This window comes from Poromitra crassiceps, assembly GCF_964638095.1.
Source record: "Poromitra crassiceps genome assembly, chromosome: 9".
Classification (NCBI taxonomy): Eukaryota; Metazoa; Chordata; class Actinopteri; order Beryciformes; family Melamphaidae; genus Poromitra; species Poromitra crassiceps.
Genome location: NC_139630.1, coordinates 7,835,887 through 7,862,104, shown reverse-complemented (window position 1 = coordinate 7,862,104; position 26,218 = coordinate 7,835,887). Strand labels below are relative to the sequence as shown.

Genomic DNA, 26,218 nt, shown 5'->3' with positions numbered 1-26,218 from the left:
TTAAGGAACTACCCATTAACTACTCATGAACTAGCGAAATAAAAAATAAAAGATATATATATTTTTAAGGAAGTAATCATTACTTACTGGTTCGTTAACATGGTAACTAATGGTCAGTTCCTAAGTAACTACCATTAAGGAACTACCTATTAAATATTCAGGAACTAATCATTAACTATTCATTAACTAATGGTTAGTTCCTGACCAGTTCCTCAATAACTACCCATTTTTTGTGTTACAGTATTGTAAAGTGTTACCACGGAAACCTATAAGCTCGCAGCCGAAATGTTGGGCTGTTTTTTTTCTAAAATGTTGGTCATCTGAAGCCAGATTTAGAGGAATATCTAATAATTTTAAAGAAGCATTCCCCAAGTGGGCCGCTGGGGTTCACTGTCTAACCCCCCCTTCCCCCCCCCCCCTTCCCAAAAAAAGTTTGTGTTTCTTTTCTCGACGCTGGGAGGGGGAGGTTTAACGTGACATGAATGTTGCAGAGGGAAATGCGCAAGCGCAAGGAGGACCTTGTACCCATAATGATTTTACAGCGGCGGGGCATTCAAAAATATAAGGTGGATAGGCGCCGCCGTCACCCCCTAAACCCAAAAGAGGAAATAAAGAGTGAGAGAGGGGATGAATGGACAGAGGGTGAAAGAGTGAGAGAAGGAGAAAGCGATTGAGAAAGGAAGGGGAGGAAGGAGGCAGGGACGGAGAGAGAATGAGATAGTAAGTGAAAGGAAGAGGGATGGAAGACTAGTAAGGAGAGAAATAAACGGTGAGAGAGAAGCTGAGAGAGAGAGAGTTGGAATGAAGTGATCAATTGACAAACAATTAGAGTAAACTGTCAAAAAGACAAAAAAATACACACAAAAATAACATACAAAACTGACAAAAAGGGAAGAAAGATTACATGAAACTGACAAAAAATTGCACACAAAAAAAATCACAAAAATGACTAAAACTGGACAAAAAGAGTGAAATGAAGAGAGAAGGAATGCCAGAAACACACAGAGAGAGGAGGGAGGGAGGGAGGGAGGGAGGGAAGGGGGCGTCTCCTCTCCCGTTATGGCAGAGTAAACGTCTTGCTGGATTGCATCACCAGCAGGATAAGCCTTCTATAAATAGGATGACGTCACCCCTCCCCTCCCTGTCCCAGTCCAGCCCTGCTCGTACATGCCTGAGCGCGTCACCGCCCCGCCCCGCCCCCCGGCACTATAAAACAGGGTGATGCAATGCACCGGCCACAAGCAGCAACTTAACGCACCAGAGCCAGAGAAGGAGACCGAAAATAATCCTCCAAAAGCCCGCTATAAAGAGAAGAGTTTACTGGGTTCACTCCACTGACTCTGAGCCCTCTCCCAAAGCGTTACCAGGTAGGCTTGGTTTGTTTTGTGGGGGTTATGTTATTTAGGAGGGAGGCTGTGTCTCTCAGAGGCTGTTTTGATGCCGGGTAGTATAGAGGAGGGATCCCGGTGGTTCCCTTCGCTGGCTGAGTGTCCTGGGACAGCGACCAAAACTTCAAAACATGCTTTCTCAGAGTACATTCAAAGGGCTTCAAATAATGACTTTTGACTGTCACGGACACGGACCTATAGACAAAAAAATACGTTTAGTGGGAACTTGAATGCTCCACTGATGGGAGGTCTAATAATGTATGACATTTAATACCAAAAAGTGGCATTTAAAAGACATACAGTAATTGTTGTTCTATATTCTTGATCTTTGCTTTACATTGTAGCCTATAATGCAAAAAAACAACAAGTCAGGACTAGGAGGCTAACTTGGTAGTGACGATCAAATCTTTATTTAGCCTACTACATGTTTTGTTTTGTGAATGAAAGTGTTGTTTACTTCACTTGCATTTACCTGGGAGTTGAATACAACTGTAGAAGAAAAAAAGTTGTATTTGAGCTTTATTGAGATGAAAAATAACTATAGTTACATTTCATGATACATTCTAAAAAAGATAGCACAGCTGTGACAGCAAAACTAAACAACTGCCATATAGGTAGGTATGCTGCATGCCATATAGGAGATACAATGCCATAAAATGTGATTAAGTTATAAACTCACTGTTGAGTACAGATACTCTCCCACGTCCTTATAGAAATATGATACGAATATTGTTAGGAGTACCATAAGTTCACCATAAACTTAGAAGTTCCTATAGTTAGGGATATTGTGGTAATACTCTTAAAACTGTAAATATATACAGTATTTATGTATGTATTTATTTATTTGTTTGTTTGTTTGTTTGTTCATTTATTTATGTATTTATTTATTTGTTTGTTTTTATTTTGTCCACATTTGTTTTTGTTTTTGTCAATCATAATTTTTCCAAGAGGGAGCTCTCTGTTTAGATAAGACGTTTCCAACCCCTCATGGTAATTTTCCGAGAAGCAAACTTTGCTTAGGTAAGAATGAATCCCTGTCAGTGCAGATTTATCTATGTGAGCATAAAGGCTTAGATAAAGGCTCCTCCTCAACTGCCATTGCATCACCCACTGTTGACATTTAAACCCAACATTGTGTAACTTTCTGCTCGTTCCTTCTTTCAATACAAGACTCCCTATAATATTCTTATGGATACTTATTTATATGTCTGTGGTACTAAATGGTAAGTTTATAAGACCACGTCACACTTAATGGCATTTTAATCAACTGATCAGTCTAATATTCCTATATTATTCCCATATGGAACTATAGTGAGGTCAGGGGTACTCATTAGTAAGTTTATAGTGACCTTATTGTACTGTATTGTACTGTATTGTAGTATTTTTATTTTATGTTTTTGATCAACTGTGGTATCAGTATACTATTACACTAGACTAATAGACTTAAAGCGAGTCTGTGTTACTCAATAGTGAGATTATTGTACTTTATTGGCATTTCTATCACTTAGAGTATTCCTATAATACTCTTATAATATTCGTACAGTGACTCTGTGGTACTCGACAGTGAATTTATAGTGACCTCATCATACTTCATGGCATTTTAATCTCCTATGGTATCAGCATAATATCCCTATAATATTCCCATAGGGACCTAATAGTGAGGTCAGTGGTACTCAATAGTAAGTTTATAGTGACCTTATTGTACTTCAGGGTACTTTGATCAACTGTCGTATCACTAATATTTCCATATAGGACCTACAGTGTGTCAGTGGAACTCAATAGTGACTGAATCTATAAGTGACTTTTTTTCTTTCTTTTCTTTTTATGGTATTTTCTATGGTATCTCTTAGGGGTGTCCCAAAAATTGATTAATGTAATGATTCTGAATCGATTCTCAACTTCCTATACTGAATCAAGAATCGATTTTGAATCAGGAATTGTTTTGAAATCGAGAATCAAATTAGAATCGAATCGTGATCCCCTCGTGAGATACCCAAAGATTCACACCCCCATAGTGCACTGTGAGATTCCTATAACATTCCTAGGAACTTGAAGTTTTGCTGGGATATTTGCATTGATATTACCTGATAATATCCTACACATACTACAGCACCATATTCCATGTGAATAACCCCTCTGTGTCTTGTTACCCAGAATGATGCTGCAGCACCCGGGTCCCTCGCTGGCCGACATCAGCTGCTCGGCGCTGGTGCCGTGTCTGTCCCCGCCTGGCCTGCTCACCCTGGACGACTTAACCAACTTCAGCCCCATCGTGAAGGAGGAGCTGCGCCTGGCCATCCAGACCAAGCGTCTGACGGGCGGCCTCAGTGTCGACATGAGCTCCGACTGCAACAGCTCCGGCTCCGACCGGCCCCGCGAGCACGGCGCCGCGGGGGGCGGGGCCAAGAGAGAGGTGAGAGGGTCAGCTCCCGTCTTGTCTTATTGTCTGCACTTCTTTACTCTACTTGTTTTGCATTAGAACGAGGTGGCCACAGTCGTTACAGAGGAGGATTTAAGCAGGCCATGGTTAAAACCATCCTGCATAATGTGACCTCACATTCTGTTTCGCTATAAATCAGTTTGGACTTCAAGACGCCCACATCGACTTCAGTGGGCGGGAATACTTCCATTCACAGACAACCATAGATATGATATTACTATAGATGGGCCCCGCCAATTCTAACAAATGGTAGCAGCAAGTCTCCTAAATGGCCGTGGCAGGGGCAGAGCGACCCTATCAGCCCAGGGGGGGCGAAGCTCTTAGGAGGCCCCCCCCATCCCAAAAAATAAATAAATAAATATATATATATATTTACCACCTGATGACTCCAATGACTCTTTTAACCCTCGCCCCTCTGTGTCAAATTCCATCATTAGCCACTTCAGTGTTGCAGATACCATCAAAAGACTCTCTAGTAAGTGCTTGCACAAGGGATATTTACATCTTATTATCCTGTGTTTTTTTAATCTGATGTTCTGGATTTGTCCAGTGACTGTTGAGAAAGGTCAGCTGACGACAGGGGAAAGTCCTTGTGGCGGCATGGAGAGACAGCTGACAGGAGGGAACAGACCCCACCGGGACAGGCATGGGTTAGCTTCCCATGGCTGTAGTTTCCCAGGCTTTTCAGCACGTTGGAAACACCCGCTTTAGCTACGAAAAGTAAATATAAGAGAATACCCCCGGAGTCTGCGAGAGTGGGGGCGGAAGAGGACTCATCGGCTGATATCGCGGTAATAGACTTTGGACCGGAAACGACTATGAGCAACACGAGCACAGTGCAAGAGAGCACCACAGGAATCGCAGCGGCGGGCCACAAGCTTCGGTGTTTGAGGGAGAATGGTGTCATGGAGGAGTCTGACTCGGGCACGGAGGCTGTTGCCCACAGGCTTCCGTGTTGGAGGGAGGAGGGACAGAGGCCTCGCGTTGACTATACCCTTCTGACTGTCATACATCTGCGAAGGCAAGGTCAAATCAGTCGAGTGAAGCACAGCAACGGGATGTAAACCAAAGTTTGCAGTGCATCAATACCACTGTCATGGAGGAGTTGGAGTTGGCATGGAAGCTGTTGCCCGGTGCTGCTGATAAACTGTGGGAGACGACACAGAGGGGAGGGTTGAAAGCAGAGGAGGGCACACCTGGGACGCCAGGTGTTGCCGACGAGCCCTCTAGAGGTGTAGTGGTTTTGTCGTCGAAACGCCGGTGAAGGGGGGTTACCACCTGATGACTCCAATGACTCTTTTAACCCTCGCCCCTATGTGTCAAATTCCATCATTAGCCACTTCAGTGTTGCAGATACCATCAAAAGACTCTCTAGTAAGTGCTTGCACAAGGGATATTTACATCTTATTATCCTGTGTTTTTTATATATACGGTATATATATATATATATTTTTTTTTTGTGGATGGGGTGGACCCGGGGCGGGCGCACCCTCTGCCTCGGTGTACACTGCGCTACTGGGGCGTGGTCAACCATTGACTCAAACCTGCCGAAAGTCTCCTAAGTGGGCGCGTCCCTGGAAAACGATGGGCCAAACCCACGTGACAAAATGACAGGAAGTGAGTTGAAGTTGGGCCGTCTTGCTTGAAATCCCATCGTCTTTGAGACGAAACTCCTTCAGCCAAACAACGTTAACGTTAGCGCTCATTGCTTCGGGAGACACCATTACTGTTTTTGCCAGCGCGTGGCCCAGATTGTCCCGGTCATGTCGTTGACTACAATGGTTGTCATGGTTACATCTTCAGAAAATCCAAGTATTGTCCAGACTGATACGTGGAGCAAAACAGAATGGGAGGTCCCGTGATCAGGAGGGTTTTAACCAGGCTAGGTTTACTCATCATTTCACGGAAAAAGTTGGAGCTCCTGTAGTATTTGAAGCAATTCATTCCAAAATCAGATGTCTATATTGACAGCTTTTATATCTCTGTCAGGTGACCCCTGAAGAGTATGAGAGGAGGAGGAGGAGACGAGAGAGGAACAAGGTCGCTGCCGCAAAATGTCGCAACAAGAAGAAGGAGAAGACCGACTGCTTGCAGAAGGTATGGATGAAGATGTTTATTCATTACTGCTGACCAGTTTTTTCACACCTTCACACCAGAGAGCAGCTCAGTAAAATCACAGTCATCTACCGTTGCCCCGAGCAGCTCATGACGCTTTTAGTATTTTTGAAGTTTACTGTGAATTTGTGATCGCCAGAAATCACGATAGCCAGAAAACGCTTCAGATCAAATCATAAAAGTGGTGTTCATTTGTGAACATCATCTAGCCGAAACAAAACCTTTTAAGTATCATAAACTTTTATTAAACCAGAGACCTTATGTCAGGCATCTAACCAAAAACCCATTCAAAAAACCCCAATTACTTCCAGATGAGGGAACCTGTGCTAACATATTTCCAGGTTATACGTCTCATATAAACAATACAGCATAGCATTGCTAATCATTTCTCTCTCTACTTCCAATTCTCCCTCCCTCCCTCCCTCCTATCCACAGGAGTCAGAGAAGCTGGAGAGCGTGAACGCGGAGCTGAAGGCTCAGATCGAGGAGCTGAAGCAGCAGAAGCAGCAGCTGGTCTACATGCTGAACCTGCACCGGCCCACCTGCATCGTGCGCGCGCAGAACGGCCAGACGCCCGAGGACGAGAGGAACCTGTTCCTCCAGCACATCAAGGAGAGCGCCTTACAGTTCCACAGCCTCACCGCCTCCGTGTCCATCTCCACGGTGCCACCTCTGGACGGCGGCAGACTTCTCGCCCTCGAGCAGGTCCAGTGTCCGACGTCGTGCGGTCAGCTATGAGCACTTTCCTCCGCTTCCAAAGACTTGGTTGAATCCTTATACTGTATCGTGTACCGACGTCGTCGTCGCCGATGTAGTTTCATCCGCCGTCCACAAAGCTGCTAGAGAGAGAGAGAGAGAGAGAGTGGCGTGCGAGATCTGCCAGTGGCGAGGCAGAATGTGACCTCAGCACGTCCCGCTCCCCGAAAACCGTGGCTGCTGATTGGATGGGAAAACCAGGAAGTGACAGACAATGGACACACACACACACAAAAAACAATACAGCCATTGCATTTTGATTTTAAATCATGTCTGATTTTGTATCACGGTGATCAAGGCACACAGACTTAATTGTTCACCCACAAAGAAAAGTTTGAGCGTGTGCGAGCGTGTACAGATCTGCGTGCAAAGTCAATAAGAGCTACAAGTCGTTGACGTTGAAAGGATACATTGTTGCTTCTGCTCAGAATACTAGATTATGAACTAGTATATTTATTCAGTTGTATATCCTGTTGTTAGTCCACACAGACTGTATCGCCCCCCCGTCTGCCTTGCCTTTATATGACTTCAAAGGTTGCTGCTACTACTTTACTAACCACTCAGGACCTATGCTGTCTAGCAGTTGATTTCATAGTTCACATTTTGGTCTGGTTTGAATGAGTCAACTCCTCAAAAAAGTGTGATTTCGAGGTGAGGTTGTCAAACAAGGGACCTCCATCTTTGCCAATTCAAGTTCAAAACTTGATCGTGCTATAAGGGACATGCGGTTTGCAGACAGGGTTCACAATTCCAGACAGTAGAAAATACAATAGAAATGAACACATGCCTGTAACTCCCACATAATGTTGCTTCTCTTGGAAATTTGTATTCCGTTGGCAAGCAATATTGAATGGAATGGCGCTCATACAGTCGATTTTTTAAAAAGTAGACCTTATATACCGCAGTGCTCCTTCTAAATAGTGCTTAGTGTTAGCCGTTAGCTCTGTGATGTCGAAGTTACATGTGTGTGTCACTGTCATCGTTACCGTTATGACACATTGTTTTCTATAGCTACAATCTTGTATATTGTATTGATTGTCAGCGCCCGCTCTACGTGCTACTATATAAACACTCACTGCCTCCTTTTGGTCTTGAAAAAGCAGGGAAAAAGGTTGTTTTTATAATGTATTTATTGACGATTGGTTTGGAAGTCGTGTTCACTAGATATCAGTAGCTAGGTATCGGAAGTGTGACATGTAGCTTTCGGCTCATGCCTGACTCTGACGTTGTGCGCGATGATGTGATGTGTAAAAGTTTGAAGTTATGGATTGGATTTCATCAGTGCGCTAGGCTTTAACTGCCAAATATTTTCTCCTCCTCCTCCTATCTGCTCTGTTCACTTTTAAAGATGGGTTTATTGTGCAAACAGAAAGTGAGGAAACATGAAACAGGGATATGGCCTAGTGGTCAGCGGTGGGGACTCGAGTCACATGACCTGGACTGAAGACACGATTTGAATTTGACTTAATGCATGAAGAGACAACTTGAGACTGACTTAGTCACACCCCTGCTAGTGGTTATAGAGAGAGCGTCCTGTACCCAATTGGTTTAATCCGACATGTCTCATTGGTCTACCTTAAGAGGAGAGAGAGAGAGAGAGAGAGAGAGAGAGAGAGAGAGAGAGAGAGAGAGAGAGAGAGAGAGAGAGAGAGAGAGAGAGAGAGAGAGAGAGAGAGAGAGAGAGAGAGAGAGAGAGAGAGAGAGAGAGAGAGAGAGAGAGAGAGAGAGAGAGAGAGAGAGAGAGAGAGAGAGAGAGAGAGCTAATTTAGCGCTACAAAATGTTTGGGAAACTGGCACCATTTTGATAAGTTATGACACTTCAGAAAGAAGGGTATAATCCTCATGATGGTGAATGTAGCATATCACATCTTAGCATTGTCTCTGCTCAATGGTTTCTATGGTTCCCACAATAATAATCCATGTCTTTGGTTTCTGAATAGCACACATCTTTTGGGTCACCAAGAGGATCAAAGTTATATATATTTTGTTTATGTTTGATTGGAAGAAGTTTTACAGAAGATGGTCTATTTTCTTTCTTTATCGTGTGTGTGTGTTTTTTAGTAACGAAGAGAGTGACACAGCAAGAGACGCAGGCGTCTGTGTGTGTTCATGGCGTGTTTGTTGTTTTTGTGCTTGAAGTTGTGCGTTGTCCCATGCGAGTCGTGACTAGGTAGCTACTGAGCACTTGAGTGTTTGTAGGACGCCACACAAAACTACTTCACACACTGTAGATCAGAAACTCGTATGTATTCTATAGCTCAAGCCTTTCTTTCTGTAGCTACTGTATGCTCAATGAACATGTTGCTAGGGACTGTTGGAGCATCATAACCTAAATGAATAAACTGTATCAGGTAAAACTGCACTGCTACTACCAATGTGTATTTCCACCTTTGCGATCTGTCCATTTTTTGTTTTTGATACTTTGTTAATTAAACGTATGTGTACTGCAAATGATTCTGGTCATGTCATTTCTTGAGAAGGGCTTTTAATACTACTACTTATTCCAGTGGATTCATTTGTGTCTTAAGACATGGAAAGGTACTGTAAATAGACGGGTTTCTGTCTAACGTCTAACCCTAACCCACATCACCGGGGTAGAAAGCCACACCTTAGAGACTGTATGCCTGGAAAGCAGACGAGAGCAGCCGAGCGCAGTCAGGTGAGGCGTCAACAAGTCGAACACCCCCGCAACACACTCACTGCTGCTTTTCTTCTTCTACAGTTTTGTTTAACAGTGGTTTGTAAACAAATTAAAACATGTATTACCGCCACCCAAATGACCCAGCCCTTCAGATGACTTATTTTATTGTTAATGTAGGCATTACAGGTGGTATTTATGTAAAATGTAGAGTGACAGCTTGGAATAGATATCAAATTGAAGTTCCTACACTTCACTGTGGGTTTGTGATGCACCTGTGTTGAACCTATGGGCGATCAGCATCCTCTGTCCCTCTGATGCGCGCGCACCCACTAATGTTTGTATACAAGAAACCCGTCTATAGGCGACACAGTAATATTCTACTAGGACTTATTACAAATATTCCTAATACATAATGGGGTGTAACAACAAAATGAATGAACAATGTGCACATGAATTGTTTCTACTTCCATAGTGTGGTTAGATACTGTATAGTGTGAAAATCCCAGGGGAGCACAGGGAGAATGTTTGTTAATGTTACTTTACAATAACCCTTTTTCATATATACTTCATAATAGGGCCATAAAATATCCAGTGAGGCTATATAAGATTAGCATTAGGTTTAGATGTTTTGATTGCTGTTAAGGGTAATTAACATTAGGTGAAAGGTTGACGGAAGCTGATGACAAAAGCTGAGCTAAAACAAAACTTAAAGGTTAAGTATCAGTTTTCTTTTGACCACATTTACAGTAAACAGGATCTGACGTGATTACTTTCAGTAGCTTTATTGCACTGATGTTGTTTCTATTTCCTACTAGCTGTCCAACCAAGTAGCTAGCAAACTATAACCAAAAACCAGGCAACTGCAAACCTTTAATACTTAGTTGCATAGGCGATTATAGACCTTCCAAACAGGGGTTGCACCACCCATAAGTCAATATCACTCCGGTAGGGGGGTCTCCCCTGGATAAAGAAATTTTGTAAATTTAAAAATAAAATGCATTAATCTGGGGCACTCTGAGAGCAAAATGAAGAGGCTAGTAGATATAAAGAACTACACACATCACATTAATATCCTCTTCACTATGCTGTGGCTTTACAATGATGAAAAAATAATTGTCTCCTTATATAGCCTATTCTATCTGCATGATAGTGTTTCTCAACCACTGAACCGTGGCCCACTGGTGGGCCTCAGAGCACCATCTAGTGGGCTCCTAAAGCAGGTGTTTGCAGTCAACTACTTGACATGAATATGTGGCAGTCAAAATCTATTTGTGGTGCTCAAAATCTATTGTGGTGTACCTCCACAAATAGATAACTGTATAGGAAACACTGAATGCTGTAGTAGGATATGACAACACATTCTCCAACAACATATCACAATATGCTGAATGACACCTACAGTAGATGCAACTTTACCCAAGCTGCAGTCAGGTGATGTCTCGATCTGTTCTCACACTACTGTCTGGAGAAATGACAGTTTAATCTAAGCAGGCTGATATGGCCCAGAAGTCACATGTTCACGTGCCTTCTCCGGACCTATATGCTCCGGACCGAGGCATGGGTCCCTGACGTTGGGCTCGGACCCGGCTGCTGCGGTAGTCGGAGCCGGGGGTGTGACAGGCGCAGCCTGCGTGGTTGTCACTGTCACCGGTGGTCCACCGCCGCTTCCCCCCTCTTCTTCGTCGTCCGAACTGAGAACAATGTTGCTGCTGCCGCCGGCTGCTGCTGAGGTGACCGGCATGGTGTTATTGTTGCAGTCATGTTTCTCTGTATCAGTCCTAGTTTTCTTAGAGAAAAATCGGTGGAGAGTTTGGTTCACCCTTTTAGCCATGTTAAATATTTCTGTCTCGGTATGTTTCCTTTGTTGACACGCTGTCGCTGACGTAAGCACGTAGTAGCACGTAGTACCACGACCAGCACGCATCACTTGAGCTGAGTTGAGAGGTCAAGAAACACAATGAATCGAGAACTTGCATTGAATAATGTCGAATACAACGACATATAGATATCTACAACACATGATATATATAATATATTCGATTAGATTTGGTTTAAATCGTTTATGTAATTTTTTTTTTTTTGCCAATTGGGTATTCACTAACACAGACCACACCATTGTTTGAACAAAAAGATAATTTATTGTAAGGGAGTGTTTGGATGCGTGAACGTGAGGTCAAGGTTCGGCAGCATCTCTTCAGGAGGATGGTACGGCAGTGACGGGAACCCGGGGGTTGAGACTCAGAGTGTGGGTAGCGTCTTTGGGTGAAGCTCGGTTCTTGAGCGCAGCTCAGCTTCACGGATGGAGTCCCGGCTCCATCAGCCCCCCGTGGTTCCTGTAAGGAGAAGATAGGGATGCAGGATTAAACAGCCCTGACTAACATGTCTTTAGCGGTTTGTGGGAGGAAACCGGAGTACCCGGGGAAAACCCACGCAGGCACAGGGAGAACATGCAGACTCCACGTGTGCTGCCCGTAACAGAGGAAGAAACTTAGGGTTGAGGGGGAGGGTCGTGACGACTGAGACAAACGGGGGAGAGATGGAATAGATTGTGTTTATATGTGCTACGAGTGATTGAGTTGACAGATCACAGGTGTGCAGCGGTGAAGTGATTGGTCGGAGCGCAGGTGGGATAGCTTAGTGAGGCGCAGATGATTACATGGTGTGGTCTTATGTTCCTGAACTTCAGTTACCACACTAACTCCATTTAGCAGATAATTCAGTGAGGCAATCAACTATAACTCACTGAGAAACTTTTATCACATTGCAAAGAGGGAAATGAATTGAGAAAACGTGTTGGACAATGGACATAGGCTAATTACCTTCATAGCCCGGAGGGTCGTTGGCACCACAGACGATCTGTCAATAAGCTCTCTCTGTCCTCGCACGAGTGAGTACTGTGGAGTCTCGTCAGCCTACCCCCGGACAGGTGAGAGCAGGAGGACAGCCAGCCACCACAGTGACGTCAGAGCAGGGGGATCCCAACAGAAACGCTGTCTGGGACGCGTCATCACTGATAGGTACTTCCCCAATTATGTCCTGAATCAGTGGGACCGCTAGCAGCCGGGCGCTGTTAGGAACAGAGCGCCCGGCTGGAACAGATCCCCAATCAGTGGCCCTAGAAAAACAGACGCCGCTCTGAAGCTCACTGTGTGGCCGGTTTTCCTCCAGGTGGAAGCGCTCCTTGCTGTCGGGCGGTAAGTCAGATTTCCACTCCTCTCCCTAAACATTCTCGTGTAATAAAATGATGTTGCCTGACAGACCCTCTCTCCTCTCGTCCACAGGCACGTTACGGGAGCACTTAAACGAGGAACGGAGCCCTGGCTACGTGGTGGGGAGCAAACCCCCCTCACTGGCCCCAGGCTAACCCAGCCTACTTTAGTTATATATATTTCATGGACATACCCCGATAAGGGAAGAGTTTTCATTTTGGTGAATAAAACAACGCTTCGGCGTTTAAAACTGTTTTATGTGTCTTGGATTGAATCAGAGTTGCCACAAGTGGTGGAGAATGCAGGCACTCTGATTCAACGCCAACCGCACGCACCATGGAGCAAGCACAGGCTCTGGTGGCCCTAATCCAAAGCCAAACTGACCTACAGCAGGCAGTACACGAACTGATAAAAAAAATAGAGAAAGACGGCTCGACTTCCCGGGCTCCAGGAGATGTCCTCACTAAGCAGACCCCCGACGATGATATCGAGGCATACATGGAGCTCTTCGAAAGAACGGCGGTGCGAGAGGGATGGCCCGCAGCCCACTGGGGAGGCATCATCGCGCCCTTCCTCACGGGCCAGGCACAGAGGGTTTGCCGGGACATGTCCATGGGAGAGGCCCGCGACTTTGTGAAGCTGCGCACCGCCATCCTCGCCAGTTACGGCTACAGCCTTCCTGCTCGCGCACAAAGGTACCATGGCTGGAGGTACACCCCGGACCAACCGCCCCGCTCCCAAGTCGCCGATTTGCTGAGGCTCACCCAGAGTTGGCTCACCTCCACCGGGGAGCCCCCGTGGATCGAACGCCTCGTAATAGACAGATGTATCCGCTCCTTGCCGCCCGACGCCCGAAAATATGCTGCCCAGGTGAGCCCCTCATCGCTGAACGCATTGGTGGCCTTGCTAGAGAACCACCAAGTCAGCGCCGACATGATGCGCCACACGCAGAACGAGCCCCTCCGAAAGCCCGCCCTAGCCGACAGACCCAGCCGAGACAGCCGACGCCGGCCACCGCCGCTACAGCCCCCGACCCAGAGGGACCCTCGTGCCCAGGCCGACCGAGTGAGTCGGCAGCTGAGGAGGTGCTATGTCTGCGGACAAGAGGACCACCTCTCCTGGTCCTGCCCCGACCGGGATGTGTCGATGCCTTCCGCCGCCGGAGACGAACCACGGCCCTCCCTCCACACCGGAGGAGGCCCTCGCCAGCAGGCGACACTGCCGGTCCGGGTGGGCCGCATCGACACCCACGCCCTCCTAGACTCCGGTAGTGTGGTGACGCTCGTGCGGGCTGACCTCGTGGAGGTCCTCACTACAGAGACAATGCCGGTGACGTGCGTCCACGGGGACGTGAAGAGCTATCCGGTCAGTTATATACGGGTCCAGACCCCGAAAGGCGACGTAAAAGTAGCCGCCGGCGTGGTGCCCAACCTCCCGGTCCCGCTCCTGATAGGCACCGACTGCCCCCTATTCAGCCGGTACTGGAGTCACGGTCGTCGGCCGGAGAAGCCCCGACGAGAGAAACCGAGGGGAAAAAGGATGGCCCGGCCGCGCCTGGCCTGCCCAGCCTTCCGGCCGGGATCAGACGGACCGCAGTCCGAAACATCAGCCGCGGAAGACGGTCCACCCCGGCCAGCCGAGTCGGACACGCCTCCTCTCGACGAGGACCCTTTCGCGGAGTTTCCGCTCCCGGACGACCCTGGACCTCCGGGCCGCGGAGAGTTTGCCTCGGCCCAGTGGGCCGATCCGAATTTGGAAGCCGGCCGCCGCGCCGTCGCTGGCATCGATGGCCAGCACTGTTCCGGGGTGAGACAAAACTTTCCACAGTTTATGGTTAAACATGGGTTGTTGTATCGAGTCGCCAAAACTCCGGGGGGGGATTTAATAGAACAATTGTTAGTACCAAAAACATACGTATCCAGAGTGTTGTATTTGGCCCACACTCACCAACTGGGGGCCCACTTAGGGGTCCAAAAAACGTATGATAGAGTGCTACGCAGATTCTATTGGCCCGGCATAAAGAAAGCCATTGAACTGTTCTGTCGTTGTTGTGGCGAGTGCCAGAAAACGGCACCCCGGCCAATGTACCGGAACCCACTGATTCCACTGCCAATCATCGAGGTCCCGTTCTCCAGGCTGGCCATGGATATCGTGGGGCCTCTCCCGAAGTCCAGCCGAGGACACCGATACATACTGGTAATAGTGGATTATGCTACTCGTTACCCTGAGGCAATACCTTTACGCACCGCTAATGCCAAAAATGTCGCTCGAGAACTGTTCCTGCTATTTAGCAGAGTGGGAATAGCGGAGCAGGTACTCACAGACCAAGGGTCCTGTTTTATGTCCAGAGTAATGACGGCGTTATACAAATGGCTGAAAATCACCCGTATCAGAACTTCTGTTTATCACCCCCAGACCGATGGACTGGTCGAGAGATTCAACCAAACCCTGAAAAAGATGCTAAAAAAGCTGATTGACGTGGACGGAAAAGATTGGGACCAACTCCTCCCATACGTGCTGTTCGCCATACGGGAGGTGCCACAGGCCTCCACCGGATACTCACCGTTCGAACTCCTCTACGGCCGAAATCCCCGTGGCCTACTCGACCTGGCCAAGGAGGCCTGGGAAAGCCAGCCCTCCCCCCTCCGGAATGTTATCGAACATGTGGAGCGGCTCCAGGAGAGAGCCAAAAAGGTCTGGCCACTGGTACGGAGTCACATGGAGGAAGCCCAGGCAGCCCAGGCGCGCACATATAACAGGGGAGCCAAACCCCGGCAGTTCCAGGTAGGAGAGAAGGTCCTGGTGCTGGTGCCCAGCCATGACTGCAAATTCCTGGCAAAATGGCAGGGACCATTTGAAGTAACCGAGAAGGTCGGGCCAGTGAATTACCGGGTCTGTCAGCCGGGGAGGAGGAAAGGCCACCAGATATACCACATAAACATTCTGAAGCCATGGCACGACGCCGAGAGACCCGGCCCCCTAGCCCTCCTCACCCTCGCACAACCCAGGCCACCGCAGACGATCCCCGTGGACATCGGACAGGACCTGGGGCCAGAGCAACTACAAGATCTCAAGGAACTCCTAGGAAGGAGTCATGATGTTTTCTCCGAGCTGCCAGGACGGACACACGCTATCCAACACGACATTGAGACGACGCCGGGAAAAGTGGTGCGACAGCGGCCCTACCGCATCCCCGAGGCCCGGAGAGAAGCCATCCGGGGCGAAGTGAAGAAAATGCTCGAGTTGGGCGTAATAGAAGAGTCCCACAGCCCCTGGTCCAGCCCCATTGTCATTGTGCCGAAGCCAGACGGGACGCTTCGGTTTTGCAATGATTTTAGAAAACTGAATGAAATATCCACTTTTGACGCATACCCGATGCCAAGGGTAGATGAATTAATCGAGCGGCTGGGGCCCGCTCGATTCGTGAGCACCCTGGACCTCACCAAAGGCTATTGGCAGGTACCCCTAACCAGACGGGCGAGAGCCAAAACCGCATTCGCGACCCCCGACGGCCTATTTCAATACCGCGTCCTCCCCTTTGGAGTACACGGCGCCCCGGCCACATTTCAGCGACTGATGGACAGAGTCCTCCGGCCCCATCGCGCTTATGCGGCGGCATATCTAGACGATATCGTCATACACAGCAGCAGCTGGGAGCAGCACATGACACAGCTGGAAGCGGTGCTGGGAGCCCTCCGCCGAGCCGGACTCACCGCCAACGCCAAGAAATGTAAATTGGCATGGACAGAGACAAACTACCTGGGATACACCATAGGCCGGGGGTGCGTAAAACCCCAAATAACCAAAGTGGAGAGGATACAAAATTGGCCCCAGCCCAGGACGAAAAAACAAGTAAAATCCTTCCTGGGCCTGATTGCATATTATTTAAAATTTGTAAAAAATTTTGCCACCATAGCAGCCCCGTTGTATGACTTAACGCGCCAGAAGCTGCCCCACCATGTCAAATGGACGGAGGAAACAAACGCCGCATTCTGTGCCCTAAAGGAGGCGCTCTGCCGAGAGCCGGTGCTGATAGCCCCAGACTTCGCTAAGCCATTCATCCTACACACAGACGCCTCAGGAACAGGAATAGGAGCAGTGCTGGCGCAGGTAATAGATGGGGATGAACACCCCGTTACCTTTATAAGTAGAAAATTGCTTAAACATGAGAGAAACTACTCAACCGTAGAGAAGGAATGCCTGGCGGTGAAGTGGGCCATTCACTACCTACGCTACTACCTATGGGGCAGGGTATTCACCCTCATCACGGACCACGCCCCCCTAAAATGGATGGCGACGAACAAGGATAAAAATGAGAGGGTAACGCGGTGGTTCTTGGAACTTCAGAACTATAAGTTCAAAGTGGAACACAAACCAGGAAGAGAGATACCACACGCAGACGCCATGTCACGCCGAGATGAAGCAGGGGAAAGTGAAGCTCCCCGCACTGGCAGCGAGCTTAGGGGGAGGATGTGTGGAGTCTCGTCAGCCTACCCCCGGACAGGTGAGAGCAGGAGGACAGCCAGCCACCACAGTGACGTCAGAGCAGGGGGATCCCAACAGAAACGCTGTCTGGGACGCGTCATCACTGATAGGTACTTCCCCAATTATGTCCTGAATCAGTGGGACCGCTAGCAGCCGGGCGCTGTTAGGAACAGAGCGCCCGGCTGGAACAGATCCCCAATCAGTGGCCCTAGAAAAACAGACGCCGCTCTGAAGCTCACTGTGTGGCCGGTTTTCCTCCAGGTGGAAGCGCTCCTTGCTGTCGGGCGGTAAGTCAGATTTCCACTCCTCTCCCTAAACATTCTCGTGTAATAAAATGATGTTGCCTGACAGACCCTCTCTCCTCTCGTCCACAGGCACGTTACGGGAGCACTTAAACGAGGAACGGAGCCCTGGCTACGTGGTGGGGAGCAAACCCCCCTCACTGGCCCCAGGCTAACCCAGCCTACTTTAGTTATATATATTTCATGGACATACCCCGATAAGGGAAGAGTTTTCATTTTGGTGAATAAAACAACGCTTCGGCGTTTAAAACTGTTTTATGTGTCTTGGATTGAATCAGAGTTGCCACAGTACACTCTATTACGCATGGAGAGAATTACAGCATATTGCATGCCTCACGCAAACAGCCATTGTGAGACGGGAATCTGATTGGTTTTGATTGACGTAATGCCCAGCATTGCCTGCCCACGCCTGTGAATAATTATGGTAGTTAACTCATTGAGTGCCAATGACGACTAAAGTCGTCAATTCAAATAGTAACGTAGAGTGCCAATGATGACTAAAGTCGTCAATTGCGTTTTTTGATGGTGGGACGTGGATCAAAGCCTGATGCATCTCCTATAAAAATATGGGGGATGTTGAAGGTATATAAGCTATTTTACGGACCCATGGCGACAGTGCTCTCCAGATTAGAGAAAGGTGAGGAAAAAAACAGAGAAGAAGCCGTGGGCACACGGAAACCGATGCATATTGTAACGTTAGCTGTGCCTGTGAACAGCAGCCAATCTGCAATTGAGCCTTTCTGTCTGTTGCGATAGCCCCTCCACATGATTAGTTGCCAGAAAAGGAGCACCCGACACCAGCGCCTTTCTGAAAAGATAAATTATTCTCAGCTGGAAGCGCTGGGAGCCGGCGACAAAAACGGCCGAGCGCTGTGAAAATAGGCTGGGTGCAGCCAGCGCACTTTGAAACGTGCAGCGGAAAATTCAGAGCAGAGAGCCACCAGAGACACTCCCACGGAGGAGGGGTTTGCAGTTGAGGGGGGTGGGGCACGCAGGGCACCATACAACACCGACCCAGACAGCAGGCTCGATGGACAGATTGGCAAACACAAGCTAGAATATCTGATGCCCACCAGCAGTAAATCAAGACCAGCAAGAAGGTGTAGGGTCTGCGCACGCAGGGGCCAGCGCTGCTGGTTGCAGCTAAAAAATATTATTTTGCCATCAAAATTCCTTTGTTTTATTGAAGGAAATTATTTTTGAGGTGTCACTACATCAGAAAATATTAGCTTCAGAGTCAGTGATGTGCTTGAAATGCTTCATTTCACAAAAGGCTCATTATCTCAGCTTTTAGTTTGAAACGTCTGTTTTTGCTGAAACCAACCTATATTCTACTGCTGATAACTAAAGAACGGAAAATGATATCAATAAACTTTTTTTTGCTGATGATACAAGATAGTCTCATCGTTCTTTGGGCGTGTTCGGTGTTTACATAGTAATATCACACAATATTCTGTGGGTCTTGAGAAATCACTGAAAACGCTTTGAAAGGGCTGGCACTGGGAGCATCCGTTTTCCAAAAATGGCTGGCACTCAATGAGTTAAGACCGCCCAAATCCCGTTTGCGCAGGCATTTTGGGGCGCAGATGATTTTGGCACCGCTCTAATTTGCGTCTGCGACAGGTGCCGTGAACGTTTCCGCATCCCGGCCGAGAATTGCATCCCCAACACATGAAATCAGGGAGGTCACGTCTAGACAATTATATCACTTTTAAACAGTTACATTTCTGTATAAATCATTACAATATGCTCCCGTGAGGTGGGGATGCTGCCGGCGCTGGGGTGCAAAACTGCATAACACCTGGCGGACGGCGCAAGGCGGACTGCTATCTTCCCTTCCTTAAGGCACGCGCAAACCAGGGGCGTAGACAGAAATTCAATTATGGGTGGGCCTGGATAAAACTGGGTGGGCCTGGATAAAATTGGTGGGGCAATTGCATGACGAAATTTTGCGCGGGAAGCGCGCAAAATTCCTAGATGTCATGAAGTCGTCATGCATTAGACTCTGGAGATGATGTGCCCTGCGTTTTTAAGCTACAAAACCATTAGCTAGCAAGGCAGCAGCAAGTTTGCCTCTAGAAAACAACCAATAAAAAAAATAAAAAAAAATGGGTGGGCCAGGGCAAGAAGTGGGTGGGCCTGTGCCTACCCGGGCCCACCCGTAGAAATGCCCCTGGCGCAAACAGGTGCGCAAGCGCTATTAGGGGATAGCGCCTGTCGGAAGATGGGGTTAACCCTAACCCTAACCCTACCCTATCTTGCGATGGGATGGGATCACACCAGCCGTGGCACCCGAGACTAAAAATGAATGTGGGCCAGCCAATGTGGGGGGCCGGCCCCTCTGCTCGGATCACGCCCATTTTTGAACTCGACCTTCATTTTTCTGTCAACTACACACCTGTAAGTTTCATGACTACATCTTTTTGGTTTTGACACTATCACGTTCACAAAATCTATCCACAGATATAAACACCTGGCAAAGTAATCTACTATCAAAACCACCTGTGTTTCCAATATAGGTGTCTCCAGGACCACATTTCATTCTCACAAGGTGAAAACAATACCAGCCTGTCGTGGCTGCTATTTACCCCATTCAAACTCTAAAATGTAGAAGTAGCCTATAACATAATAATATTAGCTACAGTAATGACAGTAGTATTCACCAATGCAGGAGTCAGGCAATTACTTCCTCTGGTGTTTACACTTCATGTGACAGTACAGTATGTACAGTAAATTGTGTTCATTGTGTTAGCTGAGGGGAATTGGTGCCGCGTCTATGTGCCGACAGACCGCAGTGCCGACAGTCCGCAGTGCCGATAGCCCACAAGCAGAACCAGCTGAAAGAGGTGGTGTGCAGCGTGTCGGGGGACCGGCTGGAGCTAACCTCTCCCAGCCCCCACGTCTAAACCTAACCTCTCCCACCCCCCATGCCTAAACCTAACCTCCCCCAGAACCTAACCCTAAACCTAACCTCTGCCACCCCACCCCACCCCCCACGCCTAAACCTAACCTCCCCCAGAACCTAACCCTAAACCTAACCTCTCCCACTCCCCACACCTAAACCTAACATTGCGGGCTGTCGGCACTGCGGGTGGTCAGCATAGCGGGTGGCCCCCGGGGAATTAAGGTGTGTGCAAACCCTTAAGAGCCACCAGTGAGTCGGACTAGGTTTGAGCAGGTAAAACAGCTGGCATTTTGAACAGGAAGTTGTAACTCAACTGGGTCAAGTTGGTGGGGGTAAGGTGCATAGTAATTTGTTACTTTTCGTCCATAGTGAGAATGTTTGCAATAGCTGTCAGAGGCTCAAAATGTAAAATGTGGCAGACTGTCCCTTTAGGCAGAGGCTGGCTGCACCGTGCGCTTCTCATGAGAAGGAATTTCATAACAAGGTGCATGAGTTAACTTATGACCTCAAAACCAACATGTCTGTTGAGAACAGCTGTGTGTTTGTATTGAACTGACACCAGACAAGACTAGACATGTTTCAGAGAGAGGGAGGGGAAGAGATAGGTGTGTGTGTGTGTGTGTGTGTGTGTGTGTGTGTGTGTGTGTGTGTGTGTGTGTGTGTGTGTGTGTGTGTGTGTGTGTGTTGTCTGCTGTACCAGCTGGTCAGTTATGACTCAGTGTTTATTTGTTATCTGTGAAGATAAGCTGTGACACACAGTAGGCCGTGCTATAGCCTGCTACTGCATCTAAAAATATTCCACTCTCCTTGACGTTTTGGAGTGAATATTTTACAAAACTTTTTTTGTAAAAAATAAAAAACACAAAGACATTGGTTTCAGACTGTGCTTCAACTCAAGCTAGTTAACCAGCAACCAGCAGATAAGCAAACAGGACAGACAGACAGACAGACAGACACACACACACACACACACACACACACACACACACACACATGCACACACACACACACACACACACACACACAAACCGTGGTTAGCAGGCCTCGCTAGCACGCTAAAGTTTTCTTTTGTTCTCAACAAGAGATGGTTCTGATGGGGGTATGCTAGCAGTAACTGCAGAGGTGGGTAGTTTACCCACCTTGTTTCCCCTTATTGATTGTTACAGTTGATCTGAAAATAGGCGAGTAATCTAGGCGTATGGCTTATGTCCCGCCAAATAACTTATTGATAAGAAGCGCCGGCGAGGGACAATCGCACACAAGAGACCCGCCATTTTGGAGACACCCATAATGATGACACCAGGCCAAAAAGGCGATTTTCAGACCAAAATGGCGGCAGCGCTGTTCTAAAAGTCGTCACGTCACGTCAAAACGTGCTAAAACATTTATATTATACAGTCGTACAGGGGGTACAGGGGGTACGGTGGCGCAGTCGGTAGCGCTGTCGCCTCACAGCTAGAAGGTCCTGGGTTCGATTCTCGCCTGGGACGCTGTGGGCGCTGGAGTTGTGACCCCCCCATATCCTCAGTGCCCACTGCCCAGGTGGGCTATCTCGTCGAAAGGGCATTTCTGTCTGGAGTTTGCATGTTCTCCCCATGCCTCCCGGGGGTTTCCTTCATATATAGTGGGGCTCAAAACAGCACATTTCGTTCGCTTCCGGAAAGAAGCGCCAACATTGGCACAAATACTCCTTGTGGACTGTTATTTTGATAAAAGTCATTAGCCACGCAAACATCTCGAGTGGGATTCAGCGTGTTGTGGCGCTACGCGAGTGACAGCCGCAGGCAGCCCTTAACTACGTTAACTAACATTATCCTGGAATGCGATTTTAACTCATTCATGGCCAAATACGTCTTTAACGTGTTATCAGGAATAGCCCTCCACGCCAAAGACGTGTTTGACGTGTTTTTGTTTTTATTAGTGCAGCGCGTAGTTCAAAGACTTCCCCAGCCTGTGACATGGTATCAGGTCCATGGCCTCAAAGACAAAGCCGACAACACGTGAACAAACACATACCGCAGCTGTTGTTTTGAAATTGAGCAGGAGGAAAAACAGAAAACTGAGAAACGCTTCCTTGTGCAGAGAGGAGAAACGCCATTGAAACGCCCACGGCGCGCTGCACGAGCTGGTCGCCTTGCTGCAGGGCAGCGGACATAGATCAGTTGTTCGCGGTAAACCCGTGACCAACATGATCGATCCTGGTCCCTGGACCCCGTTCCTGTGTGCCAGCCCGAAAGAGACGAGACGGAGTCACAACTTTGTGAGGAGGAGAACAGCAGCCTCGCCACAGAAATAGCTTTCACACAGAGCCAAGCAGCACGGCCACTTTGCATGTGAGGGCGAGGAAGACTGGACTCCAATGCGACAGGACCCGGATGATCTCGCGGTAAGGGGAGTGTGTGTGTGTGTGTGTGTGTGTGTGTGTGTGTGTGTGTGTGTGTGTGAGAGAGAGACTACACTGATCTCTGCATTCTATGATCGTATAGTTTACTTAGACACTAGTACACTACACTGTCTCTGTACTAAATGTGATTATATAGTTTACTGAGGATATGTTGCTTTTATTTCAGATGAGGAGCCGATTGTGAGCCCACATCTCAGAATGAGGTCAGGACGGTCATTTAGGTCTGCTAAATGACGAAATGTAATGTAATGTAAAGAGACACACATGGGCCCCGCGCACACACACACACATTCACACTCACTCACACTGAGTAAACTGTATTGTTGAATGTAAAAAAAGCACTTCATGTATATATATATATATATATATATTTATTTTTTTTGTCATTTGTGTCATAACGAATAATATTTACATGTCTGATGTCAATACAGTTCAAAATAAAAGAATTGAGAGCGAGTTCTGCCTGAGATTGTGTCCTTTACAAAAATGGCCTTTTCTCCTGTTTCTCTTCTCAGAGAGACCTTTTTGGTGAAAACAGGGTGTATATAAATGGCTATAAGTAGACTACAGAACATGCTAAAAGCTCACTTTTTTTTCCTGGTGAACCCAGAGACGTACATCTTCATTTTGAGGTATTGCAAATCACTTTGGTGCTAATAGATAATTTACTGTGGGTCTTGAAAGATGACCAACAATTATGAAAATCTTTGGCCTGTGCTAAATCTTGGCAGTCCTAAACTGGCCATGAATGAGTTAATGAGCCAGTTGCATTTCTTTGCATTCTTAGACATTACCGTCATGGCCGTAACTAGCTATGAGGACGGGGAGGTCCGGACCTCCCCTAATATTTCAGAGAAAGAAAAAAAAAAGATTTTTTTTTTTTTTTTTTTTTTTTTTTTTTTTTTTATAAAATAATCTGCATGGAAAAGCATGAAAAACACGGGATCGCTTTTATTTTGAAATGAAAGGCAGGTCAGGCAGGAAGTCATCTGACGCCGCGTCCGCGGTAACTTGATTCCGAGAGAGCAGCAGCATGGTGGTGAGTGATGACTGTCTGTCTGCCTGGCGAGATAATTGAAGGTGAGCGAGCTGCGAGACAGTGAGCGAGTGAACGACAGACAGTGTGTGACACTGACAGATTTTTTAGCAACAACCAAGAAAGTAAGTGTCTAGTCTGTCTCTTAACTCATTCACCGCCAAAGACGTCTTTGACGTGTTATCAGGAATAGCCCTCCCCGCCAATGACGTGTTTTTGTTTTTATTAGTGCAGCGCGTAGTTCAAAGACTTCCCCAGCCTGTGACATGGTATCAGGTCCCTGCCCTCAAAGACAAGCCGACAACACGTGAACAAACACATACCGCAGCTGTTGTTTTGAAATGAGCAGGAGGAAAAACAGAAAACAGAGAAACGCGCTTCCTTGTGCAGAGAGGAGAAACGCCATTGAAACGCCCCTCGGCGCGCTGCGCTGGTCGCCTTGCTGCAGGGCGAACCTGGATTGAGTTGTTCGCGGTAGTCAAACCCGTGACGAACATGATCGATCCGGTTCCAGCGCCTGGTCCCAAAGCCAAGCCGGACCCGTTCCTCTGTCGCAGCATTCGTCCCAGCCCGAACGAGAGGAGGAAAACGATGCAGAGGCAGAGGAGGCTAGACGCTGATCTCAGACCAGTTTGGTGTTCCCCTCCTATGCTAATTTGCGGGGCGATCAATAGTGTTCCCTGGGAAGGAGGTGCGATCCAGCAGCAGCTGTGGACAGAACTCTCTCTCTGTGTGTGTGTGTGTGTGTGTGTGTGTGTGTGTGTGTGTGTGTGTGTGTCTGTCTGTCTGTCTGTCTGTCTGTCTGTGTGTCTGTCTGCACACTCACTCACACTGAGTAAACTGTATTGTTGAATGTAAAAAAAGCACTTCATGTATATATATATATATATATATATATATATATATATTTTTTTTTTGTCATCTGTGTCATAACGAATAATATTTACATGTCTGATGTCAATACAGTTCAAAATAAAAGAATTGAGAGCGAGTTCTGCCTGAGATTGTGTCTTTTACAAAAATGGCCTTTTCTGCTGTTTCTCTTCTCAGAGAGACCTTTTTGGTGAAAACAGGGTGTATATAAATGGCTATAAGTAGAGTACAGAACATGCTAAAAGCTCACTTTTTTTTCCTGGTGAACCCAGAGACGTACATCTTCATTTTGAGGTATTGCAAATCACTTTGGTGCTAATAGATAATTTACTGTGGGTCTTGAAAGATGACCAACAATTATGAAAATCTTTGGCCTGTGCTAAATATTGGCAGTCCTAAACTGGCCATGAATGAGTTAAGTAATGTTACCTGTGTGACACGTTGGGATGCTACTGGCTAATCATGCATGATGCCAATTGCCAAGCTCCCGAAGTCAGCTATGCAGGTGGCTATATGCAGTTTCATGACCCAGACCCAATAAGTAACAAAAAGAGGTGGTGTAAAGTTAAAAACAACATAATATATTTTATTTTATTTTTCAATCGTTCCTATCAGGAATAAATAAATGTCCCTCTGTATGTTTTTTTTATTATCGATGATGACTTTGTGTGTTGTGTACGGCTTGGGTTGTGTACCTGTGTTTGTAGGTGTCATTTTGATATGAATTTGGCTAAAACAGTTTGTGTTTGTTAGTTACAATTATGCTGACAGGAGAGCTGAGCAGGTGGTGACATGAAAGAGAATATACTGAATAATGATTATTACTCTAAATATGGCTAAAAAAGGGGGGGGAAAAACCTCCTTTTTTTTCGGCGGCGCCCTTGCGGGCGCCGCAAGGGCCCGGAACCCTGGTTACGGCCCTGATTACCGTTTGCTTTATTTTGTATGTTATATACAATTGCCCAAGTTATGGGCTAGAAATTGTGCCAAGTTACATGCAATAGGCAGCCATTTTCTCCATTTCGAGGAGAAAAGCCAGCTGCCTTTGTGTGGAGCCGAGCGGAGAGTGCAGCCTGCCGGCCTAGAATCTCAGAGGGGCCGGGGTCTGAATTCGGCCTTTTGCGGTGGACTCGTCTGCCATTCGCCTGCTCGTCAATACTTGTTTTGCAGTGCCCGTTCGCCTTTCACTGAAAAGTGTCTGAATTTGACAATTTATGGTGTTTTCTTTGGACTACGTGTGTGGCACTTGTTGGTGTTTGCTGGATAATTGCCTTATAAGGGAGAGGTATTTTTATTTGGAGTTACTACTGAAGTTTGTGTTTGATGTTCACTGATACATTAACTGCTTGGTCACCTGGGAAACTTCTGTGATGACGTGGGTTTGATTTCCACAGACATCTGAAGAAAACTGCACTGCTGGATAACTTTTTGTCATCACATTTTATTGGTGGAAGTAGGCCATTTTTAGAGCAATTGAGTTCCACAGTCGTTCCCATTTCCATTTTTTTTTAATCATAAACACCCTCCCCCCATTGGCCATTAATTAGTTGTTAGACACACAAAAGTGGGGTAACAAAATATGGCTGCCTGGTAAACAAATGCCACGTTGGCTGACAGGCTCATCAACACGTTCCCATGCCGGCCATAATGCTAGGTTTCAACCT

General features: G+C 47.1%; 1 protein-coding gene across 1 annotated transcript; it reads left to right on the top strand.

Annotated features, from left to right (window-relative positions):
• Positions 1-1,248: 1,248 nt before the first annotated feature.
• On the top strand, positions 1,249-9,118 carry atf3 (activating transcription factor 3). Its single transcript, XM_083643568.1, has 4 exons — positions 1,249-1,367; positions 3,543-3,801; positions 5,818-5,925; positions 6,379-9,118. Exons 2-4 carry the CDS (start codon positions 3,544-3,546, stop codon positions 6,679-6,681), a joined length of 669 nt encoding a protein of 222 aa, XP_083499694.1. The 5' UTR covers positions 1,249-1,367; position 3,543; the 3' UTR covers positions 6,682-9,118.
• Positions 9,119-26,218: the final 17,100 nt, after the last annotated feature.